The following is a 22,061-nucleotide window of genomic DNA, read 5'->3' as shown; positions in this document are numbered from 1 at the left end:
CGGAAAAATTTTCTAGAAATTTTGTTTTTCGTTTTTATAAATTTTCATAAAGGTCTAGTTGAAGCTACTCACAAATTTTCAATTTTTCTTTCTTTTATATTACTAAAGTTTTGCCCAAATTTGCACCCTCACGGGAAAGCAATGATGTTTACGAAAAAAATTTTCAATTAATAGTTGTTTATTTTTATACAGGAAATATTTTTTACAGTTAAACTTTTGGTCTATCTCTTTACAAAATGGGTCCTACGGTCTCAATACCCAATTGGCCTATAGTGCCAATTTACAAATTGGACCTGAGTTTTTACCATATTTACCACAATGTCAATTATCAACTAATATTAAATACATAGACAAATTACTAATTTGAAAATTTTCTTGTTTATAACAAATTTTTGTACTCATTTACTGTACAACTGTACCAAAAAAAGTGAAATTTCAAATTGAACTTCCTACTTTGTGATACCTCATTTCAAAGAGCATACAATTCTCTCTTTAAAAATGAAATCGATCGATTGGTTCTTAAATTAGCCTACCCAGAAGATTGAAACCATACCTTCCATTTTGTGTGTAGTGTATCTTAAAAACCAATCGATCGATTCATTTTTTTTTATTATGGTTGAAGAAAGAATTTTATGTCGTTTCAAATGATGTATCACAAATTAGCAAGTGTAATTTGAAATTTCAAAGTTTGGGTTTGTGCGGTTGAGAGAATGAAATCTAAAATTTTTGAGGTACCATTTTAAAACTTTCCCGGAAATACCTAAATTGATGCATTGATGCGTTCTAACTAAAAACAATTATCACATCAGGTCCAGAGTTATTAAGAGTGGATACCTTCCATATTCTGTGTAGTTTATCCATATTCTGTGTAGTAAATTTTTTTAACCATGGTTAAAGGGAGAATTTTATGCCCTTTCAAATAAGGTATCACATTGGGGTGGGTGAGTGGCAGTGAAGCAATGAAATCTAAAATTTTCTAGATACCATTTTTTAACTTCCCCCTTTATATCTAAATCGACGAATTTTCACTCAAAACAATAATCATATCAGGTCAAGAGTTATTAAGGGTGTATACTTTTGAAATGATCACACTGTATAAAATGTTTTTATTTCCCGATGCATTCAACATTTTTTTTAAATAAATTGTTGAAGTCCTTAATTCTTTTCGTAGTTTATTTAGAGGAAAACGGAAATGCTCTTCAAGGATTTCATCCTGAACTATAGCTGATATAAACATACAGTTTATTAAAACTGATTAATAATTAATATATTAATAATAGGGTATTCTACTATATTTGAAAAAGTACTTCAAAATGTTCATTTTCGCTTTCTTGCCAAAAACTTAAATTAAATTTTAAACCTTTTTAAACTGTCAAAAACGCGGGCATCAAATTTAGTGACGTAAGATCGGTATCATTATTCGAAATAACACAGATAAGTTTGACAGACATATTCATAGACAACTATTATAATAAATATAAATATTTATTATCTATCGATATATTATACCCAGCTGTCTACACTGAACTAACTGATGGTCTATGGTTCATACCGATATGACATCATATCAGGGCTTGCCCGCGTTTTAGGTAACGCGATATACAGTTTAAAAATTACAATTTTTAATTTTAATAGTATAAAAAAAAAAAGTACTTTTATGACTCAGAAAATTTAAGTATATTTTTACATAAATTTTAACTTTTTTCAAATTTCATAATTTTTATTTTTCACTGCCGAAAGTATCCTATTCCATTTTTTGATATATAAATAAAATATAAATAAATACAATTCAAAAAAAAAAAAAGAAATTATTAAGACAAGACAAATTTTTTAAAACATTTACTCATTATTATTAATTATTACAAAAGTGTTATTATATTTTATTACCTTTTAAATAAATGGGTTTAACCATATGCATATTAATTTAACACAAATATGTTAATCATATTTTAACTACTAAAGAGTATTATGTTTATTTTTTTTTTTTTAATTTTTATTCATATTAATTCTTAGGTTTATCCATTGTTTAATTACATATTCTTACTTCCAATATAATGTAATTATTTTCTGTCAAATCAATTATTTTTAATTAGTTTTAACATTGCATATTAATCTCTTTCAAATTGCATTAAAATATAGGTAGCCTGGTTGCCGCGCCGGTTAAAGAATACTCTCTTTGATAAATACAACTCAAGAAATTACTATGTGACTTGCATCTTTATCTACTTTACTTTTAGTAAATTATTTGTTTTAACAGGCAGGAATTTTTAGAAAATTGAAAATAGGGTATCTCGATATCAAAAAAAATGATCAAAAAAATTTGAGATTTTTATTTATCAATTAATCATCCTTTTATACGTCTTTTGTGAAAAATTCATATCGATTCTCTGCACGGTTATGGAGAAATTAACTTAAAAAAACAAGTTTTTTTTACCAAAAAAGGGCACATATCCCATAAACCGTACAGAGAATCGTTATGAATTTTTCACAAAAGACGTATAGAAAGGTAATTAATAGATAAATAAAATTTCAAATTTTCACTTCAACATTTTAAAGTATTTCGATACCGTAAATTGAAAATGATACCAAATATTTGAAATTTGATTTATCAATTAATCATCCGTTTGTTTGTTTTTTGTGAAATATTCATATCGAGTTACTGTACAGTTTATGAGAAATTAATTATCAAGTCAGTGTTTTTACCGAATAATGTTGTGCATTTTTTTTTTGCACAGTTCTTAATTTTGGTATGATTTTAATGCTTTTAACTTGAGGAATATTGATAAAAGTTTTTTACGTAAATGTTAAAACATTGTTAAAAGCACTTATTGACTAAAAAACCAACAATGTTATTGAAATAAATACCACGATACTCGAAATAAAATTATATATTAAGAAATTCTATTTAAAAAGTACAATTAAAAAACATACAACAGACTTACATGTCGCTAAATATCGATATTTCAATTGCAACGCAATCATCGCTAGTAACAAAATTTTAATTTTGTGTAAAATGTTTGTAATGTGTTAATATGAATAAATTTTGCTTCTGACGATGATTTCGTTCCAATCGAAATATCAATATTTAGCAACATGGCTGTTGTATGTTTTTTAATTGTATTTTTTAAATAGAATTTCTTAATTTACAATTTTATTTCGAGTATCATGGTATTTATTTCAATAACTATGTCTCAACTCGAAATCAACTGAAATTCATTCTTAAACCAACATTTATAACGACTTCTTCATATACCACCATGTAAAAAGAGCTGTTTTTATAATAATTAATTTATCGTATAAATAATCACTAATTGACACACAAAATTTCAATTTCACATACTTTCGTTTTGGTACCGAAACACCTTAAGTTAAAATCTATATATATAAAAGAAAGTCGTGTTAGTTACTCCACTTATAACTGAAGAACGGCTGAACCGATTAAGCTGAAAATTGGCAGGGAGTTAGTTTAGAGCCAGGAGAAGGACATAGGATTTATCCCGTTCGACGATTTTTATCACATTCCCGTGTGACTTGACATATACGTCAGTCACTATAAAACGTGGTATAACAAAAAAGAATCAGACTTGGAATAACAAAACGCAAATGATAGCTATGTAATTGACGTATAATGACAGATATGTAATGACGTATGGATGACAATTTGATATTTGTAAGAAATCAATAATAAAACTATTTCTATTAAATAAATAATTAACAATTATAATGTAATGATAATGCCATTGCCCATTCGTAAAAAGTGAAGTGAACTATAAAACTCGGTATGGTTGAAAATTTGAGTTTTTAGGTGAAGTGAAGTTTAATTAATAATGCCGCGACAAAGACGATCGATACGATAATGATAGGAAAATTCAAAGGTGAGGAAGTTCTCATTCCGAGGATACCGATGATCCCAACCGATATGCCGTTTGAATTTAAAAGACTTCAATTTCCGATACGTCTTGCATTTGCCATGACCATCAACAAATCACAAGGCCAATCTTTAAAAGTTTGTGGTTTAAATCTAGAACATTCATGTTTTTCCCATGGTCAATTATACGTGGCATGTTCACGGGTCGGAAGACCATCTGCGTTGTTTGTTTTTGCGCCTGATAATAAAACAAAAAATGTCGTGTATCACAAGGTACTTAAATGAAGAGCAACCTATGTATTAAAATACAGAAATAATTATGAATGATTAATGTAGGTATTTATTTTATTTTTGTATTTTTTCCAATTAAAAAAAAAAAACTGCTTATTTATTGCCATTAAGGCGGAACAAAGTTCGCCGGGTCAGCTAGTATAATAATAAAATATAAAATGGTTAAAATATTAGTTTTAAAATTTGTAAGAGCTAACGATATAAAATAAACTAGAAATTTTCTAAAAAATGATATTTATTTTGCTTGAAGAAGAGGCTCTAATTTCGAAACTAATAGCTGTAAATAAATAAAATTTTTTAACAAAATTAAAACATTTGTTTTATTTAATTTCTTACATTTATAATAGAAATGGAACGGAATAAGTTAACATATACAAAATTCAATGATTAAATAAATGTAACCGATTATATAACTATTCAAGAACAATAAAACGCGGAAAATCAAATCGTGAAGATATATTTAATGAGGCCTCATCTATCAGACCTTTCTATTGTTTAAAAGCAATCATATTGGGTTCAATTATTGTAGGCAATAGGCCACGAAGCCACGATCTAAATCGTACGCATTTAATGTGTAATTAGAGTTTGTAATGATGTTACAAAGTAGACCAATGCTTTGTTTTATTGTAAACAATAAGTTTTCATATATAGCTTCAATCTAATTGGTTGATTAGTCCAGTCAATAAAGTTTAAATTGGTGAAATATAGAAATAAAAAACGTATGATAGTTCGTTGGATTCGGAATGATGTCTAGAAAAATGTGCTAGAAGCGTTTTTCAGCCCATTAAAAATTGGAAAAGTTATAAACAATTAAAGAAGAAAAAAATTTGCTTATCACTTTTCACTAATATACTTCATAAAATATGAATATTTAAAAAAATTAAAAAAAAGATTATTAAAGATGAAGTTTTCAATAAAAAAATCCCCACTCTATTGATAATTTTAATTTAATGCTGAAAATAGGTTTTTTTGCGTCATTTTTAGATTTGCGTCAATTTCACCATTTTGAAATTTGTTGACTAGACTAATATATGTGCGATCATAATTAATCAAATGTGGTGAGAAATACTCCATACGACTTCTTTGTACAACAATACACGTTTTATAAGGAATTTAGGAAATCTTTTTTTATCCAAGTCTCTCGTCTTTTTTGATTATTTGCTTGGGATTAAGAGAAGTTCAAATGACCATTTTAGGTAATACGAGCACCAAGGCAAGGTTAGACTTGCGGTTGAAATTATTTGTACCTTATTTTCAACTTTGAAGATGAATTTTGTTATAATTTCATGAATGTAGACGAGAAATAAGAATAAAATTTTTCGATATCTGCCTTGGTTGTCAAAATATCGGAAGCTAAATAACTAAACAAAATTTTTTATTTTCGATATTTTGAAAATTACTCCTGATATCGAAAACTCCATATATGGAAAAATGTTATTGTTACCTTTCGTCTTATATTGTCAAGTTATGACATAATTTACCATCAAAATTGAAAATACATATTTTATTTAAATTTGTGTCCTCACTACCACGGACCCAACGATTTTTTTTTTTAAATAATTTATTAAGGTTTTAACTCTAATTTAAATAGTTTTTTTTTTTTTTTTTTTTTTTTTTTTTTTTTTTAAATTATTAATAATAAAAACACAATTTTTATTTGCTTAATGCCGCTTTTTGACAAGAAACAAAAAAGGAGGAGGTTATCAATTCGACTGTATATTTTTTTTAATGTGTGTTACCTCAGAACTTTCTTTATCTATTTGAAAGCTGGTGCTTCCCGTGTGGTCCCATTTCATTTTGGTCTAGTTCTGATAACGGTATCCATGAGAAAACCATAAAAGTCTTAAATTTGCATTAAGTATGCACGACAAGGGGACGAATAACTCAATATCACGCCAATCGATTTCGATGATTCTTTTTTTAGTGAAAAATTAGTGTATTTCTAACAAACTGTTCTGTCAGAGTTGTTTCCTTGGCTGACACCGATTTCAAAAATAACAATAATTTTAACTACATTCTATTATCGTTATTTTTTTACTTTTTAGTGCATATTAATTTGTTTTGGAAAAGTTTTTCTTTTGAAGTCGGTTTTCTTTTTGTTAAATGTTTTTTTTATTTAAGTAAGTAAATAATTTTCCACCAACTAGTTTTGGAGAACTGTATGAAAACATCATGTATCTATCGTTTTCCCATAGGACCAATATTAAATGTGCCTACTTTTGAATTCATTTATTTATTTAAACCCCTCCCCCCATCCCTCCCTTAAAATTTGCAGAATTGATGTAGACTTTGACCAACTTCATATAAAATAAAATCAAGTCTTTTATCCAAAATTGCCTTGCGCACGTACATCTTTAAATATTAAAATAATTGATATTGGAAGTATAAAATAATAATATTCATTAGTGTAGTATTGTTTTATAAGTTGTTACTCCATGTCCATGTCAAATAAAAAACACAGTAAACATTTTTTGTATTTATTTTTGTTACATCACCTAACTAAGTGAATTATACGTGAATTGGATTACTGGTACACATATGAATTGATATGATAATAAAGAAATTACCATTTACTTTGATATTTCATACTTATTGTTATATTTTCTTGTTAATTTACATGTTTTACATTTTGACATCTTAATGCAAGTATTTATCATATTGACTTTATAGTCAGAGTGTTGAAATCCGTCAATCTATTTATTGTCTAGTTAATATATCAAATACTAAACTCTAAACATATTGAGTCACTCAAGATTAAAGTTGGTCATAATGTTAAAACCAAAGTTTTCAAAGAATAAATTACAACATTCTAATTTTTGGATGTAATTAATTCGATTGTAGGTATAAGATATATCAATTCTTTTAAATTATTGAAATCTAAGAGAGAAATGTTTAATTCAATTAAAAGTTAAATTAAATTGATAAACAATTTCGACTTAAATTCATTGGAATTATAAGTGCTGTTACAGTGTAACAGAATAAAATCGAAATTTTTTTGGATGTTAGTAATGGCACAAGTACCTAAAAATATCGATTTTGATGATAAATTAAGCAGACATTTGTATACCCTGGGTATATGAATATATATCAAGGTATACCAATTTCAGTCTCAATTTTGCAACGCTTAGAAAAATTGATGATTCGAACAAAATTTTGGTAAATGTTATAAGTTTTTAATCGCTTTTTCTTCGGCTTCTATGATTAATTAAAAAATTTTGATTCGAATACCTTCGGAAGTCAGTGTTTTGCTGGGCAGAAAACTCTCAAAATATTATGTAGGGCTCATGTTAGACATGCAATAAATTTTTTATTGGAATTTGCTCATTAAACCTTACATGCCATCTAAAGTTTTCCTTGTATTTGTTGGGTGCTTAGTTATGGTTTGGATAATCTAATCGATTATCCAATTAAAAATTCAATTTAAACTATATATGCAATCCATATAATTGTATGTCCATCCATACAATTATATTAATAAAATAGTATATCGTTACCATGGAAACGTTTGAAATTAAACTCAAAACTGCTCGGTGCAATTATAAAAAATGAGTGGTTGATGGAAAAATCTTATCCAGCGTATACTACAGACAAAATCAAATCGTCAAAAAACATGAAAATTGAATATAAGAATTAATTTTTGTTGACATGAAAATAAATATGTAAAACATTACTTACTAAAAATTACAGCAACACTTAAAAATAAAAATTCAAAATTATCACAATTAAAAAAATAAATTATTCAAGACCGCGCCAGACTTTTTGTAACTGCCATTTCACAAGTGATACCGAATTTTAATCATTTAAATGTGTTATAATGAATAAATTTAGCTACTTATGATGGTTGTCTTGCAATCGAAGTATCAATATTTAGTGAAATGTAAGTGTGTTGTATATTTGTTAATTTTATTTTTTAAACACAATTTCTTAACATACACCTTTATTTCGAGTATCGTGATAATATATATAATAACTATGAAAAAGGAAGGTAAACAGATACAATTTCCTCTGAACTTAATCTAAATTGCTCAGTTGAGGATATATGTATAGTCAATTGTGATAATGATAAGCAGATTTGATGCTCAGCCCGTGTCGAATGGAAGTACATTGAGAGAATATAATATATATTTAAATTAATTAATAAATTGTAGGTAATAATACTTAGTTTTTTTTTGCATATGAAATCGTTCTTTGTTGTTTATGGTAAAAGAATTCTTAACTTAATTTGAATTTTATGTGTAATGGAATCACGATTTAAATCGCATTATTATGTACTTACTAAAGTAGTTTTATACAGAGCTTTATGTATTGTATGCAAATATGTAGTATCTACAATATAATTTTATTGTAACATTATTATACAAATGGCGCTAGTAGTTTTAACGTTCTTACAAATATTTAAATTGTTATAACATACTATAAATGGAATGGATTTGTATGACATGGTTTACATCGTGTTCTATTGAAAATATTTTTCTTTTGTATAATTTTCATCATCCGCACATGACTTTTATAATCTGTAAATAATCCAATTTTATTTTCGGAATCATGATGAAAAATGATAAGGAACTAAATACTGGGTAATAAAAAAATCTGCATAATCAACAGAGTTGCTGTTAAACTAAAACTTAAAAAAAACTTGAAATAATCAAGTGAAAACTGGCTGAGAGTTTTAATGACCAATACAATTACTTGGTTTTAAAAAATTGTCTAAAACCATAGTTTTCCCTCGAAAGTATTTTCTAGAATTGTTTTTTCGCTTTTTGAAAATGTTTTACAAGACCATTAGTTGAAGTTACCTTCAAGTTTTCGTCGCTTCATGTTTTATAGTTTTAGAGAAAATAGACACCAAAATTTTGTCCTAACTTGCACTCACACGGATAAACAGTCCTATTTACGTAAAATTATTTCAAAATAAAGTCTTTTATTTTAGTCGTCCGGACATAAATTTCCGCTTGCTCTTTTCATTTTTGAGTAATCGTGATGACAAATGGACTAACAGACGAGCAGACAGGGGGATAGGCAACCGAAAATGAATTAATTTGGTGATTTTATGAACACCTATACCAAAATTTTCACTCATACATGACTATTTGTTGAAATCTTTTTGCGCAAGCTTTTACGATTAGCCATTTATGGTGGGAGCGCAAATAAGTACATATTAAACTATGATATTTTATATGCGTTTCCGCCATTTATTAAATTTAATATTTTGTCTTAAATTTTCTAATGTTCCGCTCAACTTTTTATTTCATAAGAACCTTTTCCTGATGGCAATTATTAACACAACAAAAAAGAATTAGCGAAATTGTCCCATTCGAAATAATAGCGTAACCAGGAGAAATAGGAATTCATTTATATATACATGTAGATATATTATTTATTCAGCCTGTTTTAGTCACTGGTCAAGCACGGGTATCAGATTATTACATATTATTTTGTCTGATGAAAGCTATGCTCGATTTTCATTTTATAACGATTAAGGATGTATGAGCATGACAACAATGTATGATTTAAAGGCTCAAAATTTGTTTGTAGGTAGTCTTTTACTCAAAGAATATGTGGTTAAAATTTCGGCTTAGGTATCCGTGCAAATTTTTAAGAAAAAAGTCATTAAAAATCGATATAAAATACATTGGCTCTTATGGAGGAATCTCAAAAAACGACATATTTTGGAAGTTTTTGATAATTTTCATTTGGAATGAATGAAAACAAATTAAAAAAAAAACTTTTAATAGAAAGTAAACATATTAGCAATGAATTAGAAAAGAAAAAAACTAAGTGTCACCGTCCATATAAGGTATGTAAGAGCAGGGTAGATTAAGGGTTGAAATTATTTTTATCTTATTTTCAACTTTGATGATGAATTTTGTTATAACTTCATGAATGTAGACGAAAAATAAGAATAAAATTTTTCGATATGTGTCTTGGTTTTCGAAATATCGAAAGCTAATAATTAAACAAAATTTTCAATTTTCGATATTTTGAAAATTAAGCCAGATATTGAAAAATTTTATTCTTACTTTTCGTCTTATATCGTCAAGTAATAATATAAATTTATAATCAAAATTGAAAATATCTATTTTTAAAGTTGAACCCCCACTACCATGCTCATACATCCTTAATCCAAAATACAATCTTTTCAACAGATTTTAAATATGTAATCCGATTCATTTATAATTTTTTGTTCACCCATACAGTGAGTCTGTAATATAATCAGTTGTATATTAAGTAGTATTGTACGCATGTATACATATATGTGGTGGCCTTCACGTAAAAATGACCTTGCATTAAGAAAGTATATAATAAAATATTATTAATATTGTTTAAATATAATATAAGAAGTATCATATTATTTATATTATAAGTATGTATAATATAATATAAATCTAGTGCCTTAGGGAAAATTGTCACGCAGTTCACCGCAAGTACTTTAACAAAAACATATTTATACATACATATGAGACTTTATACATTTATTACACGTGTATGTTAATAAAAAGTACGGGACTTAAAAGCGGAGTCAGTTGGAAAATATTATTTTAATGCATACAGAAAATAAAAAAAATTATTTAAAAAATCAAAAAACCCGACTGAGCTACATATAAGACCAGCATAGCGACTTTAACAGTTGATATAGCGACTTTAACAGTCGGGAGCCATTATTGGGAATATATGAGTCAGTGTAGATTGTAATGGGTCCCGACTGTTAAAGTCGCTATGTAAACTGTTAAAGTCGCTATGATGGTCTTGTTTTTTCATTTTAGTTTATACGTAGCTCAGTCGGGTTTTTTGGTTTTTTTATAATTTTTTTTTATTTTACTCTTTTTATTTAGAATTTTCAAATACCTATTCAACGATACCCCATTTGCCATAGGTCGACTTTCATTTTCAGCCTATGTATGTATATATGTTTGGTCCTTTGAGACCAAACCCCTAAACCGATTTTAATGATTATTACGCTAATCGATTTATCTATTTTTATAGCTATTCAATGATACCACCATTGACATTGTTGACATAATTGGATATGGCGTCTGGTTGTCGTCATATAGAATTTTCATTATTGCTAACTTCAGTAGCACTCATAAAGTAAAAACAAATCGAATGACGTCAAAATCATCAAAATCGGACCATATAGAATTTTCATTATTGCTTACTTCAGTAGCACTCACAAAGTAAAAACAAATCGAATGACGTCAAAATCGGACGACGCGTTTGGTCTCTAGTGTGCCACATAGAGGAACACAAATACATTATTTTCACTTTATCGCGTCTGGTGGTCACCATATTGAATTTTCGTTATTGTTTTATATCTTCCGTATCACTCCCAAGATTAAGACAAATCGATTAACGTCTGAATCATCAAAATCGGCCCATGCATTTTGTGTCTAGTGAGTCATATAGGAACACATATGTATATAGCTGATAAACACATTACCAATCCTTTGCATTGCTCAGTCGGATAAAAAACCTTTAAAACACTGCGATATTTTATTTAAGGATGGATACCATGTCAAATTCGGGTAGTACATCTAATTAATTTTTTAATTAATTTTTATAGAGAATCACACATACTAATATTTTTTTTAGTAATTATAAGTAATTATAAGTATGAAATAATTAATATTGTATCTTTAATTAATTATTTATCATAAAACAAGTATGTGATTTGACTTGAAATTTTCATAAAATAATGTCATAATGACATTTAAATGACATAAAAGTATGACTTTCCCAAAATTGAACTCAAATATTTCTACAAAAACCACGGTAAGGACCAATTTTTTTTGCATAAAATAATTCTAAAAAGTGCATAGTTTTCAAAAATTAGTTTTTTTTTTTACTTGAGTTCAATTTTACGTATCATGTTTTTTAATTTTTTTCTAACTTAAACTACTTCCGGCAAAAATAACCCGGAGTTAATGACGCTTTCAATTTCGATTATTTCTCTTAAACCCACGGAAAAGTACTATTTTTTTCCATGTAATCGAAAGAGTGGAGTTTATTCTTCAACATACTTTAAATTGAATAAAATAACTTCAAATTTAATATTGGGTATCCATCCTTAAGATATTTATATTTTATTTATGATCCACTGCAATAGTTTTTTTATTATTTTGTTATGTTTACTAAAATCATATCATTTCTGTTTATTTAGCCATGTTGCGTTGCTAGCAATTACACATTATTATTTTATGTCAATTTAAATTTTTACTATGTGATTTTTCCCCGATTGTTTTGTCTGAGATATGTTATTTTTACCAATTGTTTTTCATAGAATTTTTTGATGTTCACTCTTAATCGGGAATATTCGTTATATTTTTTGTTTTTTTTTTTGGTATTAATAAAAGTTCAGTGAGAAAAAATTATTTTACGAATAACTATAAAAATAACCAAGATAAAAGCCATCAAAGATTTCATTTGTATCTCTTTCTTGCAAATCAGAATTTAGCATGGAGTTCTTCTATGCACACTGAAGAAGTGAGAAGATAGATATTCTTATTACTTTGTGTGTAAGAGTGGCTATATTTTTGTACTTACATGACGTAAAACAATAAAGAATTTCAACACTGCCTATACTTGGTATTTCAACAATTAACTCAGTCAATTGTTTGTTTTCACTTTTTTATATAAATTTTTATTTTTCAAACAGAATAACGCCATTTATAGCCCATACTTAAAATATTTAAATGTGTGTATTTGATATATTGTGCACTTATATATTTATTTACAATCGATTCAAATATACCTTACTTTCTTTACCTTACCTTACTTACATACTTTGCAAACACTATAAAATACAACATCATTAAGTTCCGCATTAATAAATACATATACAATACAATATATAAAATATTTTATTTACTATATATTATATTATTATTTATTTATGGCCCCAGGGAACCAACGCAACATTTTGAAAAAAAAAATAAAGAATCAAGATCGACAATTTTATATTTTAACATGTATGTTATTAATATTAGTTTGTAGTATATTCAATTAATTTGTATGTTTATACATACATACGCAGGGTTTTTAAAGGATGTACAAGTGCCAGGGCAAGTTTAGACTTGTGGTTGAAATTATTTGTACCTTATTTTCAACTTTGATGATGAATTTTGTTGTAATTTCATGAAATGTAGACGAAAAATACAATAAAATTTTTCGATATTTACTTTGATTTTCGAAATATCGAAAGCTAAATAATTAAACAAAATTTTCAATTTTCGATATTTTGAAAATTATATCTGATATCGAAAAATTTTATTGTTACTTTTCGTGTTATATTGTCAAGTTATAACATAATTCACCATTAAAATTGAAAATATATATTACCTTCTAGTTTTGTTTACTTTTAATAATATAATAAATAAGTGAATAAACAAAGTAAAAATAAAAATTCAATGGTAAAAAAAATTGCACTCTGTGTCTAGAACTCGAATGGCTTAATTGGTAGGGCGCTTGACATGAATCCAAGAAATTCGGGTTCGAGTCCTGGTTCGAGTGTATTTTTTTCAATTCTCTTTAATTAAGATAACTAGACTAGAAGATATTTGTCAATATTTAGTTTACGCTGTATGTATCATATTAAAAATCATCAATTTTAATCGAGAGACCATGATGTAAATAAATATCGTATACATGCTTAAAAGTAAACAACACAAAAAATAATAATAAAAAATAAATAAATAATCAAAGTAAAAATAAAAATTCAATAAGTTGAAAAAATTGCACTCTGTGTCTAAAACTCGAATGGCCTAATTGGTAGGGCACTTGGCATTAATCCAAGAAGTCCTGGTTCGAGTGTATTTTTATCAATTTTCTTTAATTGAAAATATATATTTTTTTAAATTTGTGTCCGCACTACCGTGCTCAAACATCCTTAATTAGTCGGGCACAACGGGATGTTTTCAATAATTTATTACGGTTTTAACTTTAATTTAAATAGTTTCTTTTAGAATTTCGACTGGCTAGTTTTTAGAGAAATGTATGAAAACATATCATCCATCTACCGTTTTCCCATAAGACCAATTTAAATATGCCAACTTTTAAAATCATTTATTTATTAAAATAATTGGGCAACTCTCCTTAAAATTTTCAGAATTGATTTATTATTATTGACTTTGTCCAACTTCATAAACAAAAAAAAGCCTTTATTCAAAATTGCCTTGGCGCTCGTACATTCTTAAATAAATTATTTTAAATTTAATAAATGGTTCAAGATCAAAATCAACTAATTAGAGTCAATTAGTTTGAGTATTGCGGGTGTATAATTTATTTGGGGATATCAATTAGTTTAAAATAACTGACCTACAGACCGCTTTCGAAAAACTCTTTAACAAACTATGGTTTTTAATTTAAGGTAATTCACTCGTTATACTCAAATCCAATAAAAACATACTTTTAAATTCGTACACTATTTGTGACATTAGTGTATAATACGAAGACATTGTATCAATAATACAATGCAATTCTGTATAAAATTTTATGCCAATTATTAAAAAAATTTTTTTTAGTTCACAATGAAAACTAAAATTCCAGAAAATTTTCTTAATTAACAATTGTCTATCTTTGAAAAATGAACTTTAAGATAAATTTTCAACGATAATAAATTCTTTTCAGTGTTCAAAACATAATCATATAAGTTATCCTTTTCAATTGGATATTTCTATATCAAAAAATCTATATAGTGTGATAAAAAACTATCTAAAATATTTAGACAATCTTGTAGTTTATAATAATACCATAAAAATATAAGGTTGTCGATGATATCAAAACAAAATTTTAATTTAATGATGAATTCATCGAAAATCGATCATTTGATGAACAGAGACTATAGCTATAGAGTATTGATGATTGAAGAGAGATATCTATATTATCACATATATAAGCAGCACTTGCACACAATATATTATATATTTTTGTAGTTGCGTGGTATTGTAAAGCTAATAATAATTATTCGACTACAAAGCATGTATTTGGTTTATATATATGTACCGTGCAATAAACCAAAACTTTTTTACAATATTGTAGGGAAACAAACAGCTTAAATATTGGTATTTTATGAAATATTGGCGAAATAACTTTTATTTTTTATTTTTTATTGTTTATAACTTTTGCAATTTTTTATGTGCTGAAATTGCTTCTGGCTCATTTTTTTAAATATTATCCCGAATCCAACGAACTGTCACACGAATTTTTACGATCATTAATTCTATATTTCACTATTTTGAGCTTGTTAATTAAACTAAAAAATTTGTAAGAAATAAGACCATAGCATAGGTTCCCGATTCTTTCACCATTTTTTATTTTATTTCATTAAAGCATGCAAAACTGTTAAAATTTTTAATGGATTAAGAGCCAGTTGATTTATAGAGCCAATTTACTAAAGCTGATAATTTGAAAATTGATTATAGTAGTTTTACAATAAATAAATAACATTCATTTATGATTTCCTTGTATATTCCTGTATAAGAATTTTTTCAGCTTTAATAAAGTTATTTAAATACCACGAAAATCATAAAAGAATCTTATCCATTTATTGTTCATAAATAAGGGTAGACTGACTAGCCCTGTTCTAACGTTTAACTGACTGACAATCATAACTGTTATTTATATGCAATATATAAGCTGTATAACAATTTTCAGCTTTAATAAATTCATCATAAATGAATCTTATGTATTTATTGTTCATAAATAAGGGCTGGCTGACCAGCTTTGTTCTTACACTTAACTGGCGGACAATCGGAACTGTTATTTATATGCAATATACAATCTCTATAACAATTTTCAGCTTTAGTAAATTCATTTTAGTACCACGTAAAACTTAACGGTTTCCATAGCATATATCTGATTCCTGTTCTATCGTTCGCTTGACTGACCGCAGTATATGCGTGTACACAACTACTATAACTAAACCTCAAATGATCAGCTTTAGTAAATTCTATGAATTTTTTTTGGATCTGGCTCTTCCATTATAATGACATATAAACTTTTACACTATCGGTTGATATCCTTGCTTGCAAAACCTCGACTCTACAAACAACTCTTTAAAAATTAAAAACTCATTGAATATATCAATTATAAATATTTGTTTTAACTAAGATTTTATAAGTTAGATATACCTTCAATAAAGATTTCAATCAAACAAACAAATTTATAATTGAACAAGTGAAAACAAACAATTGACTGAGTTAATTGTTGAAATACCATGTATAGGCAGTGTTGATAACTCTGTCACATTTCACATACATACATATCTGACATATTTAACTGATATTCTCATATAATGCGCAAGTGTTGATGCGCAATCGTTTGTTTTTTTTTGACGTCATGTAAATAACAAAAGATATTCACTTTGATATTCCTATATATTAATACATACTATAAAATTTGTACCTAATTAACGCCCTCGTGGGTAAACAGTGATGTTTACAAAAAAATGTTTCAAACAAAAGTTGTTTATTTTTTTGTAAGGAACATTTTTTACATTTAAATTTTTATTCTATCTCTAACGGTTTACAAGATGGGTACTACGGACCCATGACCCAATTGACCCATATTGCTCATTTACGAACTTGACCTCACTTTTTACGTCCTAATCACGCTGTAAAAATTTCAGCTTGATATTTCTTTTCGTTTTTGAGTAATCGTGACCACAGACGGACGGACGGACGGACGGCCGGACGGCCGGACGGACGGACAACCGGAAATGGATTAATTAGGTGATTTTATGAACACCTATACCAATTTTTTTTTGTAGCATCAATATTTTTAGGCGTTACAAACTTGGGACTAAACTTATAATACTATGTATATTTCATATATACATGGTATAACTAGAATTCTTACCTTGAATTGTTTCTAAGATACATATTTGTTTAATATCATTAATTTTATGATGTCATATTTATATTAAAACACTTGACGATAAATGTGTGTATTATTTTTAGTGACTTTTAACTTTAAAATAAATAAATAATATGAAATTTAAAACTTTAATAAAGTGAATTTAGAACAACATTGAAAAATTTTTAGTTTTATTTCCGCATATTTTGTTATTAAATGTAAGAGATATTATATTAATCTGATTCGAGATTGGAATAGATTTTAACATTGAAATAAGGTTGTTATTAAATTATTAAATTTATTAATGATTATTTTTATGAAGGATTAGAATTAAAACGGTAAGTGAATGTCGAAATATAACAAAAATTGAAGGATGCCAAACTTTTGATAAATCCAATAGAGTAAATATAATTTCGTGATATTTCTCCTCAATTTTCTAGTCTTGTGCCCTTCTTCAACTGGTTTTTGAAGTGAGAACTTGTTTTGGTACGTTGAGCACTTTTTGGGTGAACAAAAATCATGGATCTCGCGTCATCGCGTGTTTGTAATTGAATTCCTCTTAAACGGATGGATCGAATTAGATGAAATTTCGTGTGTGTGCGTGTGTTCAAGTAGATTCAAGGATGGTTTAGATTCACAATTCGGTCCACTACAAAATGCTTTAGAGGGTTGTGCATCAAAAAATTAAAAGTCATGAAATAAATGGTGGAAACGCATATAAATTATAGATTACATTACATCTTACTATTCAAATGCATTTATTTGCGCTCCGACCATTTTTTAATTTGAATGTCAGACAATCCTTGTTGAACAGATGGCCGTAAATTCCAACTCGTTGACCCTGTCTTTTTACAGAAATCTTTGATTGTGCTTTCAGACGACGCACTGTGAAATATCAAAAAAATTATTATGAAAATATATATCTTGCTTATGTTATATTCTGACATATGGGCTATATTATTGTAAAATTTCATTCTAATCGATTCAGTAGTTTTTGCGCGAATGCATACCAACAATCAAACTAACAAACTTTCACATTTATAATATAGAGGATAGGATAGGATATAATGACGACCCAAAATGAGAATAAAGAGAATTTTAACGCCTATCAATTTTCATCTCGATGATAAAAAATTCTATATAGAATACAGAATTAGAACCTTTGAAAAATGAAAATTTTTCCGATCAACTATAATATTGATATTTTTTTAAAATTTATTTAACCACTATTTTGAGTGGTATAAAATCACTTGTTTTCACAGTGCCTTAGTTGTAATTTATGTCTATCCGAGAAAATATATCTAATTTTTGTTTTTTTGTGTCTTTTTCAGATCTACGAAAGTGTAGTGATACGGAGGGTAGAACATGAAAGGGTGGTTTGATGCCTTCCGGGAGGATGGTGGTCCTACGCTATACACATTCAATAATCGTACTCCTGTCACGGGTGATGTTACTACAATCACATTACTAGTCGTATTTTGTACACTGTTAATTGCGTTCCTCGTCATATTTCCTGGTATTCGAAAAGAGGTAAGCTATCAAACATTTCAGAAAATTTATGATTTTTCAACTTTCTAATTTTCAACATAAAGAAGAAAATTTTGACCGCGATTATAACGATATTGGAAGGATAAAAAATTATGGTCGTCATAAACGATATATCAATTAATATGGTTCAAAATGATGAAGATAAAGATCAAAATAGTATTATGATGTTGTTCTGTTCATTTCTTCGTTATAACCGGATTGTCAATATAACCAATGCCATTATAATCGGATTAATTTAAGTATGATCGGCCTACTAAAAATACGCCCACTTGTGCTGATTTGATATAGCAAAATTGGCGATTATATCTCTAAAGGCTTAGTTTTTGATAGTACCGTACCAATATGAGATTAGAATTACCTCTGTAGACCCAATAGTTTCCGAGATAAAGCCTTTCAAATTTTATCATTTTTTCGAACTTCGCAATTTTTTGCAATATTTTATCGTTCTAAATGAATTTTTACCATGATTATTTGGAAATTTAATATACAAACTTTATAGGTTTTATAGAGTATCGGCACGAAGAAGTCATATATGTATAATTTGAATTACTCATATAGAACAAGAGTGGCGGAGGTCCTCCTGGACCAAATATCTAGAGAACCAGGTTTGTGCCTCGACTTCTGCGTAACTTCGTTTCTATTTGTTTTCGTAATTTTTTTTTTCTATTTGTTGAGATGACGATACGTAATGTGCGTTAATCCATTGAAATTTAAAGTCTCACTCTCATATGTTAATTGGTATAATGTGTTGAGATAGCAACAGTTTTCAAAACTTGAAACAAATGTAAAATTTTGTTTTCTTAATGAAAATATGCAATAATATATGATTGATGAAAAAAACTTAAAACTATCAATTTTGGGAACTTTAAAATGAGTGTTCACAGATTTGTGCTACACATTTTATGCTTCTTTTTTACATATCGCGATATATGTAAAAAAAAGCAGCAATTGCACATCTAAAATGTGTAAAAACAACACAATTATTTTAAGAATGAATCTTTAGCATTAGTGAGATCTTTTGTACATTTTATCAATATCGATTTTATTTAGGTTCTCATAAATCTTTCGTTTCTATAATATCTAAACAATAAATAAAAAACTAGAAGCAAGTTTCTTTTTTAAAAACCGTTTTTGTAGTTTTAACACGTCTTACACTATTATAGCAGTTATAAGATATGATTACAAATAGGTATTAGTTAGTGTAGGTATACGATTCTGTAAACAATAGTTAAAATTTATTGGATATAAAATAGTAAAAAAAATAAGTAAAAACGTTTATACCTACAAGTACTAACTAAAACAAATAAATAAAATAAGAATATCGTGTGTTATTTATTATTTACTTTATCTTTTTACAAACATTCATTTTTATTTTTAAAATAAATCTATTAAGTTGACGATGATCTTACTCCCAAAACTTCTGGTTGATTTTTACAATTTTATTGTACTCTCAAAATAGAGGATATTTTTAATTCATTGTTTACACCGTTATGACATAGTAAACAATATAAATACTGTTCAAAAATGCTGTAATTAAGTGTAAAAAAATATTTAAAATACATTATAATTTTGAGATGTTTAAACGCAGTATTTTGGCGCACTCTGTTGATGACTTAAAAGTACGTGATCTGTCAATTGGTGATAATTCAATGTATAATTAACACTTTAAAAAAATGAATTTATACTCGTTATTATTAATTTTTCTAATAAAAAGTCGTAGAATAATATAACTCAATGAAATACCATACAAAATATAAGTTATTCCTACCATAAAGTATTTCAATGATTTTGACAAGCCAGTACTATGATGTCACGTCCGTATAAAAATTTGAATTTCCGTTTTAGAAATTTTTAAATGCTCTCATTGAATTTGTGCTTTTATTAATTAATTTTAAGTAATTAAAAAGATATTAATTACTAAAATAATGGTCTAGTTGAAATGTCCAGTCATTAAAGTTACGGAAGAAAAATATTTGAACCAAATTTAAATTTCATGAATATTCCTTATTAACTTGCGATGTTTCATTGATTAGCCTGACGTTATAAGCAATGACTTGGATAATGAATTATTATAGATTTTGCTTTACCGATATTAAATTTCTCCTATTTATTATTTCCCTTACCTGTTTTTTCTTGCTCACGTGATATTTTCCATTTGAGATACGTTAATCCATTGAAACGATCAATCTTGGAGTAACGGACGCCCTTGTTGCATCAGGTAGAAAATAAAATTCTATGAAGAAGAAGCCTTTTTTATTTTTTGTTTCGAGGCACGAATAACTAGCTATTATTTAAAATAGGAAGCTTATCACAAGCCCTCTGCAGCTAACAGGCAGGGGGAAGGGATAATAAGAAACTGAAGCTTTTTCGGTATTATGGATATCACTCTTATCCAGGCAAAACTTAGTTACTTCAAAAATTTGTCTCGAATAGTGTTTTCGTAAAAATGAATATCATTATACTTGAGTTATTTTTTCGAAGCCAACATTTAAAAAAACAAAGTACATTTTTAAATTAAAAGTTTATTTTCAGTAGTTCGATCTATTATATCTGATTTAAAATAACTTATATTTTGCAAAAATATAAGCTCGAATCAAATAAATTGTAGTATTAGGCTCGAAAAGATACTAAAGTTCAAAAAGTTGGCCACGATAAAACAACTCAAGTGTAGTTAACTTTATAGATTGTACACTTCTTTAATTTTAACGCTTTTAAAAAGTAATATTTTTGTTCCTATTTTTGTAGCCTATTTGTAAGAGTTAACGGTTGTAGGAGTATTAAAACACAATATTTTATTTTATATTTAATATGTTATGTGTTACTCGATACTAATAATTATAATAATTGGTAAATATTTTCAATCACGATTTATGAATTTTTATTTTTTATTTTATTTTATTTTATTATTTTAAATTTGTATTTGTTGTGTTATGCTGTTGTTGTTGTTGTTGTATAAAAGAACATCAAAATATTTTATTTTATGTGTTATAAGATGGGGTTGTTGCATAGATAGATAATGTCAGATGGTATTTAGTACTTTAGAACAAATATAAAATGTCATGATTTTTTTAAAATATGATTATATCAATATATTATTGTTTGTAGACAGTAATAAATATCCACAGTTGTAAAATTTTAAACATTATCTTTGTGGACACTTTAAGGCAGTTCACTCGTGAAATCGCTTTTCTTAGGAAATCAATAAAATGGGAATATAGGATGTACAAGTAAAATTAACAAAATTTAAAAAACCCCCGACAAATGCGATTTATTTTTTGTAAACTGACTTTTGGAAACTTAGCTATAAAATATTCTCAATAAAGTCGGTTCAACCATTGAGGAGCTACGATGCCACTGAGAAACACACAGACGTACAGATAAACACTTTAAACTTATAACCCTCCTTCTTAAATCAATATCAAAGTGATGGTCAAGGACATCAGATGAAATGAAAAGGATACTTAGAGAGCTGTCATTTTTTGGGACATATTTTTGGAAATATTTT

General features: G+C 27.2%; 1 protein-coding gene across 3 annotated transcripts in view; it reads left to right on the top strand.

The window, feature by feature from the left end:
• The window catches only part of LOC123291901 (dual oxidase maturation factor 1-like), a 198,513-nt gene that overhangs the window by 97,076 nt on the left and 79,376 nt on the right, over positions 1-22,061 (top strand). For all 3 annotated transcript variants that reach the window (XM_044872356.1, XM_044872354.1, XM_044872355.1), the window contains exon 2: positions 18,340-18,538. In XM_044872356.1, the coding sequence (XP_044728291.1) occupies positions 18,374-18,538 (165 nt within the window). In that variant the 5' untranslated portion in view covers positions 18,340-18,373. The remainder of the gene's footprint in view (positions 1-18,339; positions 18,539-22,061) is intronic.

This window comes from Chrysoperla carnea, chromosome 2, assembly GCF_905475395.1.
Source record: "Chrysoperla carnea chromosome 2, inChrCarn1.1, whole genome shotgun sequence".
Classification (NCBI taxonomy): domain Eukaryota; kingdom Metazoa; phylum Arthropoda; class Insecta; order Neuroptera; family Chrysopidae; genus Chrysoperla; species Chrysoperla carnea.
Note: the sequence above shows the minus strand (reverse complement) of the source record. Positions and strands in the feature narration are given on the sequence as shown.